Below are 19,593 nucleotides of genomic sequence, written 5' to 3'. Positions count from 1 at the left end.
TACTAAGAATCGGTTAGAAAGAAGAGATCCAACAAGTAGTGACCCTATACGTTTGCTCTCTTTAAAACCCTTCAATATGGGAGACCAACAGCAAAACCCTTCACCTAAATCTCTGAAAGACAGGTTCTACCCTGCTAGAACAACCCAACCTTCCTGCATAGTTCTACCACAAGCCCAAGGCAATAATTTTGAACTCAAATCTCAATACATCACTATGTTGCCCCACTTACATGGGTTGACCTCTGAGAATGCATACCTATTTCTAAGGGAATTTGAAGAGGTATGTGTTCTAATTAAGATCCAACAGCTTTCTGATGATGCTGTTAAGCTTAGGTTTATCACTTTTGCATTGAAAGACCAAGCTAAGAAGTGGTTGTATGGGTTACCCACAAATTCCACAACCTCATGGGAACAATTCACAGTTGTCTTCCTTAAGAAGTTTTTCCCAACTCACAAAACCAATAATCTTAGAAGTGATATCCTTCAGTTTAGGCAAAAGCCTAGTGAGTCATTTTCCAAACTTATGGAGAGATTCAAGGATCTACTCTAAGAATGCCCTCACTATGGCCTAGACCTATGGCATTTATGTCAAATAATTTATGAGGGTATTGATCACCCAACTAAACAAATGATAGAGTCTATGTGCCCTGAGGGATTTACATCCTTTACAGATGAAGGAAAGGCATGGGAATTCTTACTTGACTTAGCTGACAAAACCCGTGAGTGGGAATCAACCCAAGAGAGTGAAAGAACCATAGGAGGAAAATGATATTTTGTGGATGGGATAGTAGCCAAGGAAGCCCATTTGGATAGCCTAATCAAGAGAATTGAGGCCATTGTTCCTAGAGAGCCATCATCAGTCAATTTGGTTAAGATTTGTGCTTGGTGCCAGTCCCCTAGACATCTTCTAGAAGAATGCCCCAACACCTCTGGGGGCACTTCTAATGATAGTGTTAATGCATTATACCATAATAGTCCATATAGTAATACCTACAATCCAGGATGGAGAAATCACCCAAATTTCTCTTGGAATCAGGGCAACCAAGCAAGGCCTTCCAATTTCCATAATCAAGGTCAACTTGGACTCCAAAGGCCTCCATTTGCACAACAATATTTTTTCTCAAATTACTTTTCCTAGGTCAAATGTAGGACCTCAGGCTAGTTTTCCTAGGGCCCCTCTCCTATTATCTTATCAGCAATCCCCTGGATTTACCAATATTGGAGAGGCAAGTAGAATAAGTGACTTAGAAAAAAATATGGCTCTCCTCATGACAAGTCATCAAAATCTTACGAGAGAACTCACTCAAGTTGTCTCAATTATGCGTGAGAGAAAGAAAGGAACTTTACCCAGTCAACTAGAGCCTAACCCTAGGCATCATCAGCCTGTTAGTTCACAAACATCAACTAATGCACCACTGAATATAGTATAAGGTCAAACCCAACAAGGGCTCTCTAACCAATGTAATGTTGTTTATGCCCTTAAGAGTGGTAGAGAGTACCTACAGAGTGTTCCTAAATCTTCCTCATCTATTACTCATGTTAACTCTCCTTCAGTTGAGGACACAAGTGTGCCTCTTGTCAGGTTCGTCTGATGAACCTAAAGATTTTTCTGAAACTAAAGATGATTTGGTTGAGGAAACCAAAAATGATTCTTCTGAACAGGGGCAAATCCCTAACAGTCCTTATGTTCATCCTGTCCCATTTCCTAATCGCTTGGTAAACAAAAGGAAGACTGCTTCCAAGGACAAAATTTTAGAAGTCTTCAAAAAGGTAGAAGTGAACATCCCTCTTTTGGATGGCATATCCCAGATCCCTTCCTATGCAAAGGTACTGAAATATTTATGTGCTCACAAACGTATCACTAGTGTGCCCAAAAAGGCGTTCTTGGCAGGTAACATTAGTTCTATAATTACTCAGCCTATAACAGCCAAGTATAAGGATCCAGGGAGCCCTACCATATCTTGTGTCATAGGCAACACCTACAGTGAGCATGCCTTACTTGACCTTGGCGCAAGTGTGAATCTTTTACCTTACCATGTGTACAAGCAACTAGGATTAGGAGAATTGAAAGCCACTGGAACTACTCTTTAGTTAGCAGATAGGTTTGTTAAGATTCCTAAAGGGATGGTTGAGGATGTTTTACTAAAGGTGGGGGAATTTATTTTCCCTGTTGATTTCATTGTGTTAGATACTAAGCCCTTCTCAACCAAGGATGAGATCCCAATAATTCTAGGAAGACCATTCTTGGCTACTAGTAATGCATTAATCAATTGCCAGAATGGTTTCCTAAGATTATCTTTTGATAACCAAATTGTTGAGTTTAACATGTTTAGGATTGGCAAGCAACCACATATGGAAGAAAATATCAATATGTTTGAGAATTTTCTATATTTTTCTGATGATTTAGTTACCAACTTTGATATTGATTCTGATTCAGAATTCCAAAAGTGTATGGATGAGTTGGATGATAACAGTGAAAATTTCTTTTCTGAAGTCTTGAGTCTTCACACACTGTGGAGCCCTTAGGACCCCTTTCCAATTCCATTCCCAAACCTTCCATAATTGAGCCCCCTAAGCTAGATCTTAAGGAGTTGCCATCTAATTTGAGGTATGCTTTCTTAGGGCCTGACCAGACTCTTCCTATAATAATTTCTTCAAATTTGACTTCTAGCCAGGAAGAGGAGTTACTTAAAGTGTTAAAAGATAATAAAGAAGCCCTAGGTTGGATCATGGCTGATATCAAGGGTATAAGCCCTTCCATTGTGCAACATCATATACATTTTATGGAGGATTCCAAACCATCCACGGAACCCCAAAGAAGAGCTAACCCAGTGATGATGGAAGCCATTAAGAAAGAGATCCTAAAGTGCTTGGATCATGGAATAATTTATCCTATTTCTGATAGCCAATGGGTAAGCCCAGTTCACGTAGTGCCTAAGAAGTCTGGGGTGACTGTAGTTCCTAATGCCAATAATTAACTAATTCCAACTCGTGTCCAATCAGGGTGGAGAGTGTGCATAGACGACAGAAAACTTAATGTGGCAACCTGGAAGGACCACTTTCCATTGCCATTCATTGATCAGATGTTAGAGAGGTTAGCTGGACATGAATACTATTATTTTCTTGATGGATATTCTGGCTATAACCAAATCCCAATTGCTTTAGAGGACCAACATAAGACCACTTTTACATGCCCATATGGAACATTTTCTTACAGACATATGCCCTTTGGGCTTTGCAATGCCCCTGCTATGTTCCAACGATGCATGATAAGCATCTTTTCTGACATGGTCGAAAAATTCTTAGAAGTATTTATGGATGACTTTTCAATTCATGGAAATTCCTATTCTGAATGTCTTCATCATCTTTTCCTAGTTTTGAAAAGGTGGATATCTAAGAATTTGGTTTTGAATTGGGAGAAATGCCATTTTATGGTTAAATCTAGTATTGTTTTAGGCCATGTAATATCCAAGGAGGGAATTAAGGTAGATAGAGCCAAAGTGGATTTAATTGATAATTTACCACCTCCTCAATCTGTTAAGGATGTTCGGTCTTTTCTAGGGCATGCGGGCTTCTACAGAAAGTTTATTAAGAACTTTAGTCAGTTAGCCCGACCTCTCACTTCATTACTTGTCAAAGATCAGACTTTTGAGTTTTCCAAAGAGTGCCTAGAATCCTTCAAGCAACTTAAGAAGGAGTTGACCAATGCACCCATTGTTCAACCATCTGTTTGGACTGAACCTTTTGAACTGATGCGTGATGCTTCGGATTTTGCTATAGGAGCAGTTTTGGGTCAAATGATTAATAAGTTACCCACTGTCATTTACTATGCTAGTAGGACCTTAAATGATGCACAACTCAATTATACAACCACTAAAAAAGAATTTTTAGTTGTTGTGTTTGCATTAGAAAAGTTTCGGTCTTACTTAGTTGGTTCACATATGGTGGTGTATACTGATCATTCTGCCCTCAGATACCTAGTTCAGAAGAAGGATGCCAAAGCCCGTCTCATTAGGTGGGTTTTACTTTTGCAATAATTTGATTTAGAAATTAGGGATAAGAAAGGAGTTGAAAACCTAGTTGCAGACCATTTATCCTGGCTTCCCAATTCCTTGACTATTGATTCTCTAATCAATGAGAACTTTCCAGATGAACAATTATTTGCAATGTCCAGTGAACCTTGGTTTGCTGACATTGTCAACTTCTTAGTTTCAAGTGTAACTCCGGATCACTGGTCCACCCAAGATAAGTATAGGTTTCATTCCCAAGTTAAGCACTTTTTCTGGGATGATCCTTATTTGTTTAAGATATGTCCGGATCAGATTATCCGACGATGTGCTCCTGATCATGAGCAACATTCCATTCTCTCTTTTTGTCATGATCATGCATGTGGTGGACACTTTGGACCTAAGAAGACTGCCGCAAAGGTTCTCCAACGCGGATTTTATTGGCCCACTCTTTTTAGAGATGCTTTTGATTTTTGCAAAGCTTGCCCCGCCTGCCAGTCTTTTGGCCATATCAATAAGAGGAACATGATGCCTCTCAACCCCATTTTAGTTGTTGAGATCTTTGATGTATGGGGCATCGATTTTATGGGACCATTCCCTAATTCCTTTGGGAATTTGTACATACTTTTGGCCGTTGATTATGTTTCTAAATGGATAGAGGCCATACCTTGTAAAACTAATGACCACAAAGTAGTGGTCCAGTTTCTAAAAGAAAATATTTTTTTCCGCTTTGGTGCACCACGTGCAATAATTAGTGATAGGGGTACTCATTTTTGTAATCGGCCTTTTGAGGCCTTAATGAAAAAGTATGAGATCACTCATAAGTTATCTACTCCTTATTACCCCCAAACTAGTGGCCAAGTGGAGGTGTCTAATAGGCAGATCAAACAAATCTTAGAGAAAACTGTTAATCCCAACCGTAAGGATTAGTCTCTTAGGCTCATTGATGCCTTGTGGGCCCATCAGACTACATTCAAGACTGACCTTGGCCAGTCTCCCTACCGTTTGATGTATGGGAAAGCTTGTCACTTACCAGTTGAGTTGGAGCATAAGGCCTTTTGGGCCATCAAGAAGCTCAACTTTGATTTGTCTGATGCAGGAATTCACCGTAGGCTCCAACTATTTGAGTTGGAGGAACTTAGGAATGATGCCTATGAAAGTTCTAGGATTTACAAGGAAAAGACCAAAGCTTTCCATGATAAGCACATTCTGCGCAAATCTTTTGCAATTGGTGATAAGGTCTTATTGTACAACTCTCGATTGTATCTTTTTTCTGGTAAACTTAGATCCCGATGGGATGGCCCGTTTATTGTTCATAATGTATATCCCCATGGGGCTGTGGAGATTTTGAATCCAGGAACAGGGGTAATTTCGAAGGTTAATGGTCAACATTTGAAACCGTTCCTCGAGTTTCCTACTACTAGTAGTAAGAGGTCATGAATCTCCATGAACCTCTTTACACTGATGACTAACTTTTAATCAAGTATGACCCCCTTGCATTGTCTTTGCTTTTAATTCTTTTCATGCATTGAGGACATTGCATGACTTAAGTGTAGGGGAGGGAAACCAGTTTTTGTTTTGTTTGTTTTTCTTTTTATTTTTGAGCTTGCTAAGGATGAAGTCCTACTTTGGATTTTGGCTAATGATCATACCATTCGGTTGCTTGATGTATGAAAATAAAAGTTTTGATTAAGGTACCCATTTTGAACGTATAAAACCCTGTTGAGAAGAAAGAAACAAGCATGTGTCTTGAGATAGGACTTTCTTTTGAAAAATAAGAGACCCCTGTTTTATGGTGATGGACCATATGTAAGTCTGTGGGTTCCTTGTACTTTTGATTTGGAGTTGAGACCTTTTTTTTAATTTGGCATGGGTTGACAAATACACAATTTTAAATGAAATGTGAAATGTGGTATAAAGAAGAATAAGAGTTGATTCCCTTGGAATTAGACAGGGCATTGCGCCTCAGGAAGCATGGTGTCTTGATCAAAATTCCTTAGAAGGAAACTTCTGAAGTAACTCTAGCATCACTGCCTTTGTGGGCATATGCAAAAAGCGAAGCTACATAATAACTTGGGTGTCTGGTGTTTGCTCCACTATGTCATTCAAGCCAAAAGTAGTGGAGTAGAATAGAGTTTATTATTCAAAAAAAAAAAAAAGGAGAAAAAAATGTACAAATGTCATTAATGGTTGGTAACATGTTTGGTCAAAAACACTCTAACGCCTTAGTCATTGGTTTCCTATTTCTTCATAAGTGGTTTTGCCTTAAGATAAGGATGTTTTGGAAGAGACGAGGTGAGTTCCAAATTAAGAAATATGCTAGTGCCTGGAATTGATAAAGGGTAATAAAAGTTCAAGTGTGGGGGTCCCTTGTAAGAGAAATTATCTTTGCTCCGGATCGGTATGAGCCTTACCTTTAGCCAATGTTGGAATTTGTTTATTCTGAATTTTGGGTGTATATTCACTGCAAACACCCACGAGACACAACTCGTCCACTAGGGTAACTTAGGCGTTTAAAGGCTTGTTGCACATGCTAAGTGCAACCGTGATTCCTACAAAAGTGAGTTAGGTTTTTTCTTTCTTTATTTATCTTGCTCGAGGACGAGCAAAAGTCAAGTATGGGGGAATTTGATGAGCACAATAATGTGTGAAATCTTAGGGATATAAGTATACATTTTTCCCCACTTTGGATAGTACTACTTTTATTTTTCTTGTTTTTTTTTAGTTTCCAAGTTTACAAGAGAAAGTGTTTAAAGTGAATCAAGAATTAGTCCAAAGGTGGGAGCCACTCATTGGTACCACATCTTCTCTCCTACAAAATCCTGAAGATTATTCTCTCTCCTTGCCACCTCACAAGATCTTGAAGATGCTATGCAAAGATTCCTTTCTGATTTAATCAAGATTGCAAGATATTGGTTAATATTGCAAGGAAGGAATAGAATTTGTTAATTTTGGAAACAGATTCTCTCTTTCCTCACACAATATCTCAGAGAATGAGGATTTTTACCAAGATTTAATTTAATTTTATTTTCTTTCTTTTCTTAAAGAAGACTTGTAGAAGGAAGGAGGCAAGAAAAAAACCCTATAAAAGCCCCTTCCTCCCCCCTCCTATTTTATTATTCCCCTTAGTTTATTTTCTAGTTTATACTTAGTTTTCTTCTCTCTCTCCCTCTCTCACTCTTTGGTTTTAGTTCTTCTTTATTTTTTCTTTAATCACTTTTGTAATAGTTTTTTATGTCAATTAATGCAAGCACTCTTTTATTCTTATTCAGCCTTTTATGTTTATGATTTATGCAATTGAGTTGTAATTTTTAAAGTTATAGTTCTAGGCTTAGATCTAGGTGACAAGATCATAGGCCGTGGAGCATCTTTTTTCTCAAGTTCAGTTTTTTTTGTTTCAAGATTTGTTTTCTCTAGTACTAAAAATTTCAGATTTGGTTTATTCTAGATCTGGTTTTTAGTACTAGTAGTATCTCAAATCGATCAAGTTTTCAGTTCAAGTAAGTAGACTCCTTCAAAAGTCTTCTCTCCCCCCTCTCATTCCCTCTTCTGACTACCCTTTCTTTCTTAATTTAGAATTTTAATTTCAATAGTTACATTATTGCTATCCCTTTCCCCCAAGGTTCATGGCTAGTGTATGTGTTGGCTTTGCCCCTCCTAGCCATAGAACCATCAATTTATTGTTTTTATTTTAATTGTCTCCCTTTCCCTAAAGCCAAGTAGAGTAACCCTTGTAAGAGTGACTCTCTGGTCAAGTAGGGAAGTTCATATTATGATGCATCCCTCGGGCTAAGTAGAAAAACCTACTTGTGCGTCTCTCTCTAGCTTTTACCCCTTTCTTTTACTTTATTTTTATTTCAGCAAATTTTTCCTTTATTGTTTTTTTTTTAATTACGTGGGTTGTTTATTTTCAGTTATTTATTTATTTAATTTTAATTGCGTGGCTTGCGTCTTTAAATTCTTATATGACGAATGGTTAGAACGTTATTTTATATACATAGGTTTAGGACGGTAATTAGAATTAGATCACAACCATTAATCGGTTCACTTTCGCATTATTAAAAGAAATAAAAAAATAAAGTGGTTGTTCTCCCTGTGTTCGACCCGTAGTTACATTGATCCGTACGCTTGCGGTTACATTTTAAATCTCAAACACTTAACAAATTGGTAGATCTAATTGACCAAGGCAATAGAAAGCGAAATGAAGACTTGCTGAACTGCTTCTTTTACCCATCCAATGACGAAGCCATCTTGGGCATGGCGGAGTGTCCTTGTTGGTCAGAATGTTCTTACTAGCAACCAATTTTGAGAAGTGGGTAATGGTGACATTGTGAACATATGGAACAACAACTGGATCACGTCTACCCACAATTTCAGAATTCAACATCCTCACCTTTAAGTTGTCAGCTTAACAAATTGGCAGATCTGATTGACCAAGGCAATAGAAAGCGAAATGAAGACTTGCTGAACTGCTTCTTTTACCCATCCAATGACCAAGCCATCTTGGGCATGGTGGAGTGCCTTGTTGGTCAGAATGTTCTCACTAGCAGCCTATTGTGAGAAGTCGGTAATGGTGACAATGTGAACATATGGAACAACAACTGGATCACGTCTACCCACAATTTCAGAATTCAACATCCTCACCTCTAGGTTGTCAGCTTAACAAATTGGCAGATCTGATTGACCAAGGCAATAGAAAGCAAAATGAAGACTTGTTGAGCTGCTTCTTTCACCCATCCAATAAATGGGAAATTATGAAGATAAGATTGAGCTTGTATCCGAGATAAGATATGCTAATATGGGGGCTGCTCACAATGGGGTTCACTCCACTAAAATGGCTTAGCATGTCCTAGAAAATTTTAGCACCCCCATACATCGTCATCTCGTAAACTTGAATGGGAAGACGTCCCCACCTATGCTTGGAAAAGGATTTGAAACTGCAAGTCCCTTCCAAATTAAAGCCTTCTTGTGGAAAGTATTGTTGGTTGAAACCCAATTGCACAGCGAAAGGGATTAGATTGGGATCTCTTGTGTAAGAGATGTGGGTGTATAGTGGAATCGAAAAATCATATATTATTGGAATGTCCATTTGTTAAAGCCACTTGGTTCGGTAGTGAGTTGTCTTTCACAATGCCTAATTCGGGTTCCCCAAAACTGTGGAGATGGCTAGAAAAATGGGATCAATTCCAATTTCCAAGCAAGGGTAGAAGTGAAGAACTACTAAGGCTGCGTTTGGTAACGTTCTAAAAAAACGTTTTTGGAGTTTTTTCGTTCTATGGGAACAAAAAACGGAATAAAGCGTTTGGCGCATTTATGGTGTGTTTCGTTTTTTTTTTTTTTTGACAAAAAGAAAAAAAAAAAAAGAATAAAGTGAGAATTTACGGAATGACAAAACTTCATTCCAAAAAAAAAAATGACACTTTGACATAGAAACTAAAATTTCCGTTTTTAAGACGAAATGTCGTTTCTGGAACCGAAACGTCATTTCTACAACAGAAACGTTACCAAACACAGTGTAAGTCTTTGCTTCTTTGTTTGCTAGTACTTATGGATTGTGAGGAATGAGTTGGTTTTTAATCGTAAAGAATAGACTCCAGAGGAAGTGTTTAGCAAAGCATAGGGCATGTTCAACAAGTTTTAGACTCTTTCGAAGGACCAACGGCTGCGTCACAACCTCTCTCCAACTTCGGGTGCAATGCCTTTGCAAACCTGGCTCCATCCACCTCCTACCTTCTATAAGGTGAATACTGATGTAGCACTCCTGTTGGATGCATCATGTGGTGGCCTTGGAGTAATTATTAGGAATCACATGCACTCTCCTATAGTTGCATCATCATAACCTACATCTTTCCCAGATATCCTAGTGGGTAGGGGTGTCAACGGTTTCGGATGGGCCGGTCTAGGTAGGGCTTAGTTGGGTTCGGTAATAACTTAGGGTTGCACCATGACCGCCCGTTTAGCTAAACGAGCTTAGCTATCGAGTGGGTAGGTCTCGGGCTATAATTGGGATACCATAGATGGGCCTTAACCGTGCCTTAGCCGGGCTACATACGTATTTATCTCTACATGGGCTCTAAACAGGCCTTCTTAACTTGTACGCAATCATCAAAGTACTCAAGTTGACAAGCTCATTCCATTAAAAACACAGTTCTACCTCAAGCATATCTTGGAAATCCATCATCAATTCACCACCACAATTACATAAATTTCATTTTTACATTTTAATTTTCTATTGTTCAAGACATTTGGACTTTTGCTTTACTCTTCAATTTTATTGGTGGCAAAATGGGAATTTCAAGTAGTATAAAAGGGGTCGGGCTAGGTCGGGCTTAAAGGAATCGATTCAGGTCAGGCTCCTAAATGTCGGGCTGGTCGATCGCCCGTCGGGCTAGTGGTTGCACCATGTACTACCTATTTATAAATATGTTGGGTTCAAGCCCGACAAGTTTATTAATTGGGCTGATCTAATCGAGCCACAAACATGTCAAGCTTGGCCGGGCCTACCGATGGGGGTTTGGAATTGACACCCCTTTTTTGTGGGGAAGTATGCACCTTAGAGCTGGCCTTTTTGAGGCTATAGAAGGTGGTTTGCTGTACTTGGTGGTGGAGTCTAATAATGCAACACTAATAAATGCTGTAACCAAATCCAGTCCACCCCCACCTACTGCCATATCCAATATTGTCTTTGATATTCAGCTTCTTGCTTCAAAATTTTGCAGATGTGATTTCTCTTATATTTCTAGAGATGCTAACGGTGTTGTGCATTTCCTAGACCAGAAGTCCTGGCTCTCTAACAAGTAAAACAGTTTAGCCAATTTCCACTCCTTAACTTTGGAACCTTCGTAATCAGGAAGCCTTGAGCTCCCCTTGTCCATTACTACAAGGGGAAAGAAAAAAAAAATGATAATTATTCCTTTTTTTTGGGAGTGATTCTGTAACTTGCGGCCATTAGTTAGGCCCATTACAACTGTAACAATACAGATGGTGAAGTGGGTCTCGGACTCTAGTCCTCAACAGTCAACAGTAACAATAAGTTTAGCTCTTCTGCAAGTCGGTGAAATGGCTTAAACATTCTCCGAAGTCCAGATTGGTAAAAGGCGCAGATATCCTCTGATTGTAAGGTCTCTTGTTTCTCTACCGTTTTTTTGTTTTTTCTTTTATAGTTTTATGTAGTGTCATGGGCAGATGGGCTCATGGCCTCGTGGCCTTCACGCATTTCAGGAACTCTTTACGCCGTTACTGCTTATAAAATTGCAAGACCAGTAGCAGCTTAGCGGGTTGTCATTTGTTTATTATAAATTTTTCGAAGGGATTCCTTTGTTTCCCATTTATTAATGGCGTCAACGCACACCATCCAGGGAAGAATCCACCTTGAACGAGTCTTTCTAAAAACTTCACAATCACAAGATCAGGATTTGGGCTCTTTGGCTCTTTCTGAGTTGTATTTGGTTCAGATAGGAGGAGGTGGAGAAATTTTTTTCCCCCCTTTAATCCCAAAAATATTTTGGGTTCCATGTTGAGAACCCAGTTGTATATTAAAAAACTTCGAGGTAGAAGCAAGGCAATGGGAATTCAGGGCCAAAAGCTTGTTCCACTTCTCTAGTTTCTTTGAGTTTTGCGTTTAAAAACCTTTTTTTTTTTTTGCTGTTAAATTCAGCTCTGCTTGCTGGATTGTGGAGAATGGGCTTCAATTCTTTGAATTGGTCTTGATAGTGGTTCTGTTCTGATGTAACTGTCTGGTTCTTCTTGGGAAGTTATGGAGCTCAAGAAAGAGAAGACAGTGAGGTAAGTATGATTAGGGTTTTGCTTTGTTCTGTTTTTTTCCCCCTGTTATTATTCTCTTGTGGGTGTTGTTTTTTCGTAATCGGTGTAATGGGTTGGTTTATACTAGGTTTTATCCTGATGAAAAACAACATTCTGATGTGCTATGGGAGAGAACTGAACCCCTGCACCTTCGAACACCCTCACCCCTATACAAGATTTCAGCTCCTCTGCTGAAATCTGATGGCCTAAAATCTGATGACCATGGCCTTAGCCATGATGGAGTTTTAGGTGGAGGTGGTTTCAGAAGTAAAATTACTGGGAGCTTCAACCTTGGAAGGTCTAAAGTCTTTCCAGAGGATGACGAGCCATGGAGGAAGAAGATACTTGACCCAGGCAGTGATATTGTCTTGCGATGGAACCGGATTTTCCTGTTCTCATCCTTGGTGGCTCTGATTTTAGACCCATTGTTTTTCTACCTGCCTTTGTTAGTAAGTGATGGGAGCGCACCACCTGGGACTGCAACCTCAACGTGTATGGAGACGGATTTGAATCTGGGGATTGTCGTGACATGTTTCCGAACAGTTGCCGATCTGTTCTATCTGTTGCACATCCTCATAAAGTTCCGGACAGCATATATAGCACCTATATCCCGGGTGTTTGGGAGGGGTGAACTTGTAATGGATTCTAAGAAGATTGCAAAGAGATATTTAAGAACAGATTTCTTCATCGATCTGGCGGCTACACTACCTCTCCCACAGGTTTGTTTCACTACTTTTGACGAATTTTCATAGTTTGTTATTTATGTACAGTGAGAACACAAATTGCCATCTTGATTTTATTGATGTTGTAGTAGCAGATACTAGCCCATTAGGAATTTGTATGGTTATGATCTTGTTTTCTAGGTAACAAGTATGGTAATGATTTCGCTGCATAGAATTCATGGGAACTTTTATTCATTCCTTCTTTAGTAGACTCGTGGAACAAATCATGTGCAAATATTGCAAATTGAAGGACCCTCTGTTAAGACCCAGATCTTCTATTCTGCTGGAGCTCTGATGAGCGAATAATAGCTAATGCTAACTGTCTCTCAATGAAGGAAGTTGAAAAAATTGCTTTTAAATTTCTTTTTAGGGTTTGGGGGGCGGGGGAAGATAATAAAAAATATTCAGGAAGCGGTTGAAGTTGATAAATATTTTTGAGCTTCAATATCGAAGTAAAAAACCCAAAAAAAGAAAAAAAGAAACAATAGTTCTATGGTGATGTTAATCCATATAATTTGCTTAGAATCAGCTAGTTGAAAAAAAGCTCCAACCATGAACAGAAAGAAGCCTGATCATTTTGTGGGGTAGGTTTTGGTAGTTGGTGTGCAAAGTGGAGCTTGGAAGTGGTGGTAATGTGTTCTGCAGAATGAGACAGTTGTAAGAGAGTCAAAATAAACCTGATTCAACTACATATACAGAATGGGTATAGTGCATTCATTTTAATGTTTTAGGAAGATGAGCATGGTGAGTAGATGTACTCGGAGAGCCATAATTGGACCAGTTTCTATTAAGTTACTGACAAAACTCAGCTGTGTAAGGTGGAACACAAATAATTAAAAGAAATCCAAGATCATTCGTTAGCCCCCACAGCTCCCCACCCAAAAAAGAAAAAGAAAAAAAAGAGAGGAACTGTTAAGAGTTGCAAGGACATATTCCAATAGCAATTTGGAAATAGCTTATATGGGAGGACAGATTTATTTTTGTCAGTTACTGGGGGGCTGTTTGGTATCGTGCCAAGAACATGACTGCACTGTGATTGCCACATTAGGAACAGGGAGAACTTATTTGGCGATGGACCAATTTGTAACATGCCAGGCACAAGATGTGGTGGAACACAAAAGAGAGGATCTGCAGCATGGCACATAAGTTGTGCTTTGCATAACGCATTCAAGTTTTAAAATTCTAATTATGAATGCGGGCCTATATGAAATATAAAAGATTCATTTGACTCATAAGAATATCATGCATTACTTTCTGGTGCAGTGCGAGCCCAACTTCAATAGAGAAAGGGCCAGCCCAACTAGCCCCATGGCTTGGCTAAAATCAGGCCCACATCAATGGTTTTAAACTAACCCAAGATCGGTCCTGTAAGTTTTTTAATTTTCAGTTTGGGCCCACGTGTCTTGAGTAACTTGGCCCATATCAGGATCATCTGTCAAGTTACAACTTTAGCCATATTCTGGCAATACAGCCATCGACCAGCGGCTCTAAAAGGAGATCTTTAAATAGATTTGTGGGCCCCATGTGTTCTGGTGGCATGGAATAGATGGAAGCTGCCAAGATCTTACAGTTTCTAATTATCTAGTTGCTATTTCCTATGTAGGAGTTTCTATTTCCATGTGCTTTTCTATTTTTATTGTATTGTTAAAAAAAAAAAAAAAAAAAAAAAAAAAAAAAAAAAAGCTTGGCATCCAAGCTACTCCCTCAGATACAGAGTTATGTTCTTGTAATGGTGTTATACTCATTATAAGTAAAGTGGAAGGGTCAAGAGCGCATGGTTATTTATTTTTGACAAAAAATTGTGTTCCCAATGGAGAAGACTGCTACTGTGGTGAAATTGATGCAGAATTTCAGCAACAAGAAAACATGGGCCTGTTGTTTTGGATTTGGTTTGCTTTCTGGGTTAAGTTACGATTAATTTTGAATACCCAATGGGTTATATGGGCCATGGGCTTAGTATTTTGGAAGTCCATCTCCATTGACCAAGCCCAATGATGGATCCAACGTTGACATTAATATGTCCATTGGATTGTTAGTTTTGTGTTGTTACTAAATCTGTTGTACGTTTTGCAGCCATTGGTCCAATGCTTGGACTGGCAGCAGACTTTAAGGTACTGTTCCCCTACCCTAGCTACCCTTTTGACCAGACTTTTGGCTTCATCTGAGTCCTAGTCCTTTTCCTACAGGGTTCACTTTGGTTGTTGAATTTCTGTTCTTCAGTCCTAACTGTGAGATGGGTATAATACTTGCTGTTTTGCGAGTTTAACCCTATTAATTTGGTATCAGAGCTATGGATGTGGGTAATATTCCAGCACCTCAAACCAGACCCATGACTCTAATGTTCGAGTGATTGAGATGATGAAACAGTTGGCTGAACGAATGGCACGGGTGGTGCAATGTATTGATTTTGTACCTACATATTAAGCACCTCTTAGGATTGATATTACTATAAAGAAGGTGAAGCCAGAAGTTCCTTACTTTACCAGACAGAAAGAGCTATGTCTAATCCTTGATTGGTTAGATTCTCTAGAAGAATATTTTGACTGGTACAACTTGATGGAGGAGCGGAAGCTTAGATTTGTTTACTTGCGATTGACTGATCATGCTAAAGAATGTTGGAGATTCCATGAAAGAGAGGCTCATAGTTAGAAGACATGGGCCTAGGACTTGGGAAGAGATTGAGCACGAGTTGAAGAACAAGTACCTATCCAAATGTATCCAATGAAAGCTCTCCCTTAGACAAGATTACCACCCAAAATACATTTAAAGATGAAGAGAACTTAAAGCAACTGTCTATAAAGCAAAGTTTGCAAGTCGGAAAGTGTTGGAAATATAGCATCGACAAAGGAAATTGAGAACGCACCAGTCGAAGAGAAGGAGTTTGGAACTGAAGATAAAGCTGAGGCGGTCATAGTGAATTATGATGATAATGAAGAGACTATGCTTGAAGCTTGAAAGATGGAAGGTCAACACGTAAAAGATTTTACCAAACAAACTTATTTCTCCCCATATTCTCTTTTCCCTTCAAGCATCCCCTCTGATGAGGAGATCATTGCCGCTGTCCTCTCCCACAAGTCAAGCAAAGCCCCTGGCCCTAATGGTTTCAGCATAGGATTATTTATTGCCTTCGTGGACATCATCAAGTCGGATCTCTTAATGGTTATCCGTAGCTTCTTTCTCTCGTCCTCTCAAATCCATATGATCAACCACTCCTTCATGTGCCTTATTCACAAAAAAGAAGGTACCTAAGTACCTCCTCCATATCTGCTTTCAGATTGATCTCCATCTGCAACCTCCTTTATTAATTCATTGCCAAGATTCTTGACAATAGGATCCAGCTTGTGGTTGACTGCCTTGTCAGCCCCAACTAGTTTAACTTCATTGCTGGTAGAAGCATCGTTGACAGTATCATCATTCGTCAGAAAATTGTTCGGGTTTTCGAATGAAAGTCCCACTCTCTGGCCGCTCTCATGAAAATTGACATTCATAATCAGGTGAGATTTTATCTCCAAACTCCTCCACTAAATGTCTTTCCCCCCAACTTCATCAATTGGATTCACCTCAACACCTCCTCCCCTCACTTCTCTGTTATGGTCAACGGTAGCCCAACGAGGTTTTCCCCCTCTGTTGGTATCTGCTAAGGATGTTCCCTCTCCCCCTTCCTCTTCTCCCTTTCCCTAGAAATCCATTCCCATTTGATACAATCCTTGACTGGCCTCCACCTAATTTCCCTCCTCCCCAAATGTAAATCAATAAGCTTGCCCAACTTGCCTTTACGGATGACCTTATGATCTTCTCTAAGGTAGCCCCCTCTCCATCCAATCCATCATGTCCTCCTTTGCGTCTTTGAGAATCTTTCGGGTATTCACACCAACCTCCTCAAGTCTTATCTTTTTATTTTTGGGCTCTCTAATCATCTAAAAGCCTCCCTTCTTAATATCTTAGGTTTTTTTCTTTAGGCTCTCTCCTATTAAATATCTTGGCCTTCGTCTCATCTCCTCTAGGTTCATTTCCCATCACTGTACTCTCATTCTTGATCTCATCTATAAAAAGCTTCGGCTCTAGAAAGGTAAGCTCCTTTCCTATGGATGACGCCTGGTTCTCATCAGATTTGTGCTCCAATATTACTACATCTATTGGTTTGGACTTTTTAAACTCCCTCAATCCATCATTAAAGCTGTGGAATCCCTAATATGCACCTTCCTCTGGAAAGGGGTTGACTCGAGATGATTTCTCCACCCTATTAGCTGGTTTTCTGTTTGCCTTCCCAAACATGAAGGTGGCCTTGGCATTCGTCTAATCCAAGATCTTAACTCTGATGGGATCCTTAAGCTAATCTGGAAACTTGATTCTAAGCACAAGAGCATTTAGGTCTCCTGGGTCTACTCTTCCCTCCTGTGGAAGGACTCCCTTTGGACTGTTCCCCCTCTTCCCTGATGCTTCTTGGACTTGGCGTAACATCCTTAGCCTTCACTCATGGCCATCCGTGCTATTCACTCCTCGATCTCACATAGCCAATCCACCTCTTTTTGGCTTGACAATTGGCACGTTGAATGAGTCCTCTCTTTTGTTGGAGCAAGAATGTTTACTCCTTTGGGCTGAATAACGACTCTAAGGTTGCTTCTACCATTTCTGAGGAGGGATGGTCCACCCTTTTAGATATTTGGTCTTCTTTGCCCCCTTCCTCGGGGTCATCGCAGAAGACATGACAAAATCATCTGGTCTCCTTCGCCTACTAGCTCCTTTAGCTCCTCCTCAACTTGGGATTTTATTCGTGCCTACAATCCTCTTCCCCTCCCCTCGGCATAAGATTGGTTTACTAGCCATATCCCTTGTCATAGCTTTATTGTTTGGAGAGCCCTCACTAATTGCCTCCCCACTTAGTCCTTCCTCTTCTATCGGCACATTCAAGTCTCTCCCACTTGCTGTCTTTGTTGGAATGCTTCCGAGGACGCAGATCATCTATTCTTCAACTGCTCCTTCACCTCCAAAACTTGGAAGCATGCCCTTAGTTCTTGTTGGCCTGGTAGGAAATGTATCCTCCCCCTCTCCAGGGAATGGATTTGGATAGACATGACGTTGCTGGTTCTTCTACTTGCAAAATTATTGGCAAGCTTGCCTTTTGCGACGCCGTCAACCATATTTGGATGGAGCAAAATATTCTTAGATGGACTCCCAACTTCCACTCTTTGGATAAGATTTGGAATGCCATCTGTTTTGATGTTAGGTCTAGGCTCAAGATGCCCCCGCCCCATCTATGATTTCCCAAGGAGCAAGCTCATTGTTGTCTCCTAGGATCTCCCCCCGGTTGGTTGGTGTTGTTGGCCTCTCTAGGCCTTTTTTTCCTCTTTTTCTTTTGCTTTTCCCCTAGGGGCTGTATATTCCCTCCCCCTTTTCTCCTCTTTGGTGATGGATTTGCTTATTCACCAAAATAAAATAAAATAAAATAAAACAATATACTGAAGAGGTGTACATTGAAGAGATCAAAGTAGACAAAGCTGAAACACTGGAAGATGAGACAGTGGTCAGAAACACTTCACAAGAAATTGTCAATATTCGTGATGCTATCTTGAAGAGGTAGTTCTTGTGCCTCAAGTCCTCAATGAGAAGACCCACAAAGTTGAGGGGACTTTATAGATAAAACATTCACAATTGATATTGATTCAGAGGTTGAGTATATAGAGTTCGTCATGCCACCAAAGTTTTTTGAAGAGAAAGCTCCACGCCTTAATGAGTACATTCCAAACATTTGTGAGCTACTAGAATATTGTTATGGGCTGTAGATGGATATTTATCGCATTCAATTGATCCCTCAACTCTACAAAACTCGAAGTTGAGTATTTTTCAAGCTGGGGAGAATTGATATAGAATTTCAGCAAGAGGAGAAGATGGACCTGTTGTTTTGGGTTTGGTTCACTTTCTTGGGTCAAGTTAGGCTTAATTTTGAATGCCCAGTTATATGGGCCATGATGGGCGTCGTATTTTTGAGTTATCTATTGTAACGGGACAATTCTATAAGCCCAAATATTAGGGATTTAGGTTCTATACAGGATTAAGTAATTAGTTTCTATTTTGGTTACTAACTAGTATCTTTCGTTTCTAATATTATTTTGTTGATGTACAAGGCACCCCTACTACATGTGGTGAGATGCCCCATTGGTTAGTGAGAGACCGACCAAGGCCATGGGTGAGAGGCGTTGGTCATATCCAAGGATTAAAGTATCGATATTGGTCGTTGTATCAGTTGGCTAAATTTAATATATGTACCGGAGGGTATCGTGTCGTATCGGAGATACGCTAAGATATGTTAAAGATCAAGGGTTAAAGTATCGCTATCGGTCATCGTATCGGTCGATTAAATTTAAGATATGTATTGGAGGCGTATCGTATCGTATTGGAGATACTCTCTTCTTCTCCCGTTTACTACTGCTACAATTTCTGTACTTTGGAGTACGATACTTGCTACATCATCATTATTGGTTTCTGTTTGTGGAGTAGATTGATTGATCTCATAAAGCCAGCAAACAACAAGTGAAGGTTCTGCGGATTAATCCCTGGCTGGCGGCAACCTTTTGTGGAGTTACACTGCAGCATATATTTAGGCCTCATTAACTGCTATTCTGGCCATCAGACTCAGTCATTATGTTGAGAGTGTAATCCTTTCTTGAGACCTTCCATTGACCTGAACTTCAGCCTCTTTTAATGGTTAGATCTTCTCGAGTCTGTAAGTTGCCTATCCTGTCCTAGTTTCTAATTTCAGAAGTGTGGTGAATCAGCCACCTACTGAATTTTGAAGAGTTTTACTGCTGTTATTAGGCTACTATTGATCTCCTTCTCTATCATATCGATCCCATGGCTTGATTCTGCCATAGGTATCAAGTTCCTAATTTGAATCAGCAGCAACCCTTGATGGTGAAGCCAGGTCATATCCGCCCTTTTCCGTCTTTCTTCTTCTTCCATCATCTCTCTTTTATTTTATTTTCTACTATTCTGTTAGTTCCTTTCAAACAAGGTAAATCATGGCTATCTCTAAGGTTTCTCACTTTTATCTTGGGTTTTAT

At 39.6% G+C, this 19,593-nt stretch overlaps 1 protein-coding gene and 1 non-coding gene across 5 annotated transcripts in view; one reads left to right on the top strand and one right to left on the bottom strand.

Moving 5' to 3' along the window:
* Window positions 1–463: 463 nt before the first annotated feature.
* Window positions 464–570, bottom strand: LOC122072466. Its single transcript, XR_006138480.1, has one exon. It is a non-coding gene; the product is annotated as a small nucleolar RNA R71 (small nucleolar RNA).
* Window positions 571–10,711: 10,141 nt separating this feature from the next.
* LOC122089982 (probable cyclic nucleotide-gated ion channel 14) overlaps window positions 10,712–19,593 on the top strand; it is a 40,321-nt gene continuing 31,439 nt past the window's right edge. Inside the window, exons 1-3 of one of the 4 annotated variants that reach the window (XM_042659807.1) lie at window positions 10,712–11,123; window positions 11,762–11,792; window positions 11,899–12,529. In XM_042659807.1, coding sequence (XP_042515741.1) covers window positions 11,764–11,792; window positions 11,899–12,529 — 660 coding nt within the window. In that variant the 5' untranslated portion in view covers window positions 10,712–11,123; window positions 11,762–11,763. Of the gene's footprint in view, window positions 11,129–11,664; window positions 11,793–11,898; window positions 12,530–19,593 lie in introns of all 4 variants that reach the window. The other 3 variants (XM_042659801.1, XM_042659793.1, XM_042659784.1) reach the window with 3 other exon arrangements.

This window comes from Macadamia integrifolia, chromosome 2, assembly GCF_013358625.1.
Source record: "Macadamia integrifolia cultivar HAES 741 chromosome 2, SCU_Mint_v3, whole genome shotgun sequence".
NCBI classification, from domain to species: domain Eukaryota; kingdom Viridiplantae; phylum Streptophyta; class Magnoliopsida; order Proteales; family Proteaceae; genus Macadamia; species Macadamia integrifolia.
Note: the sequence above shows the minus strand (reverse complement) of the source record. Positions and strands in the feature narration are given on the sequence as shown.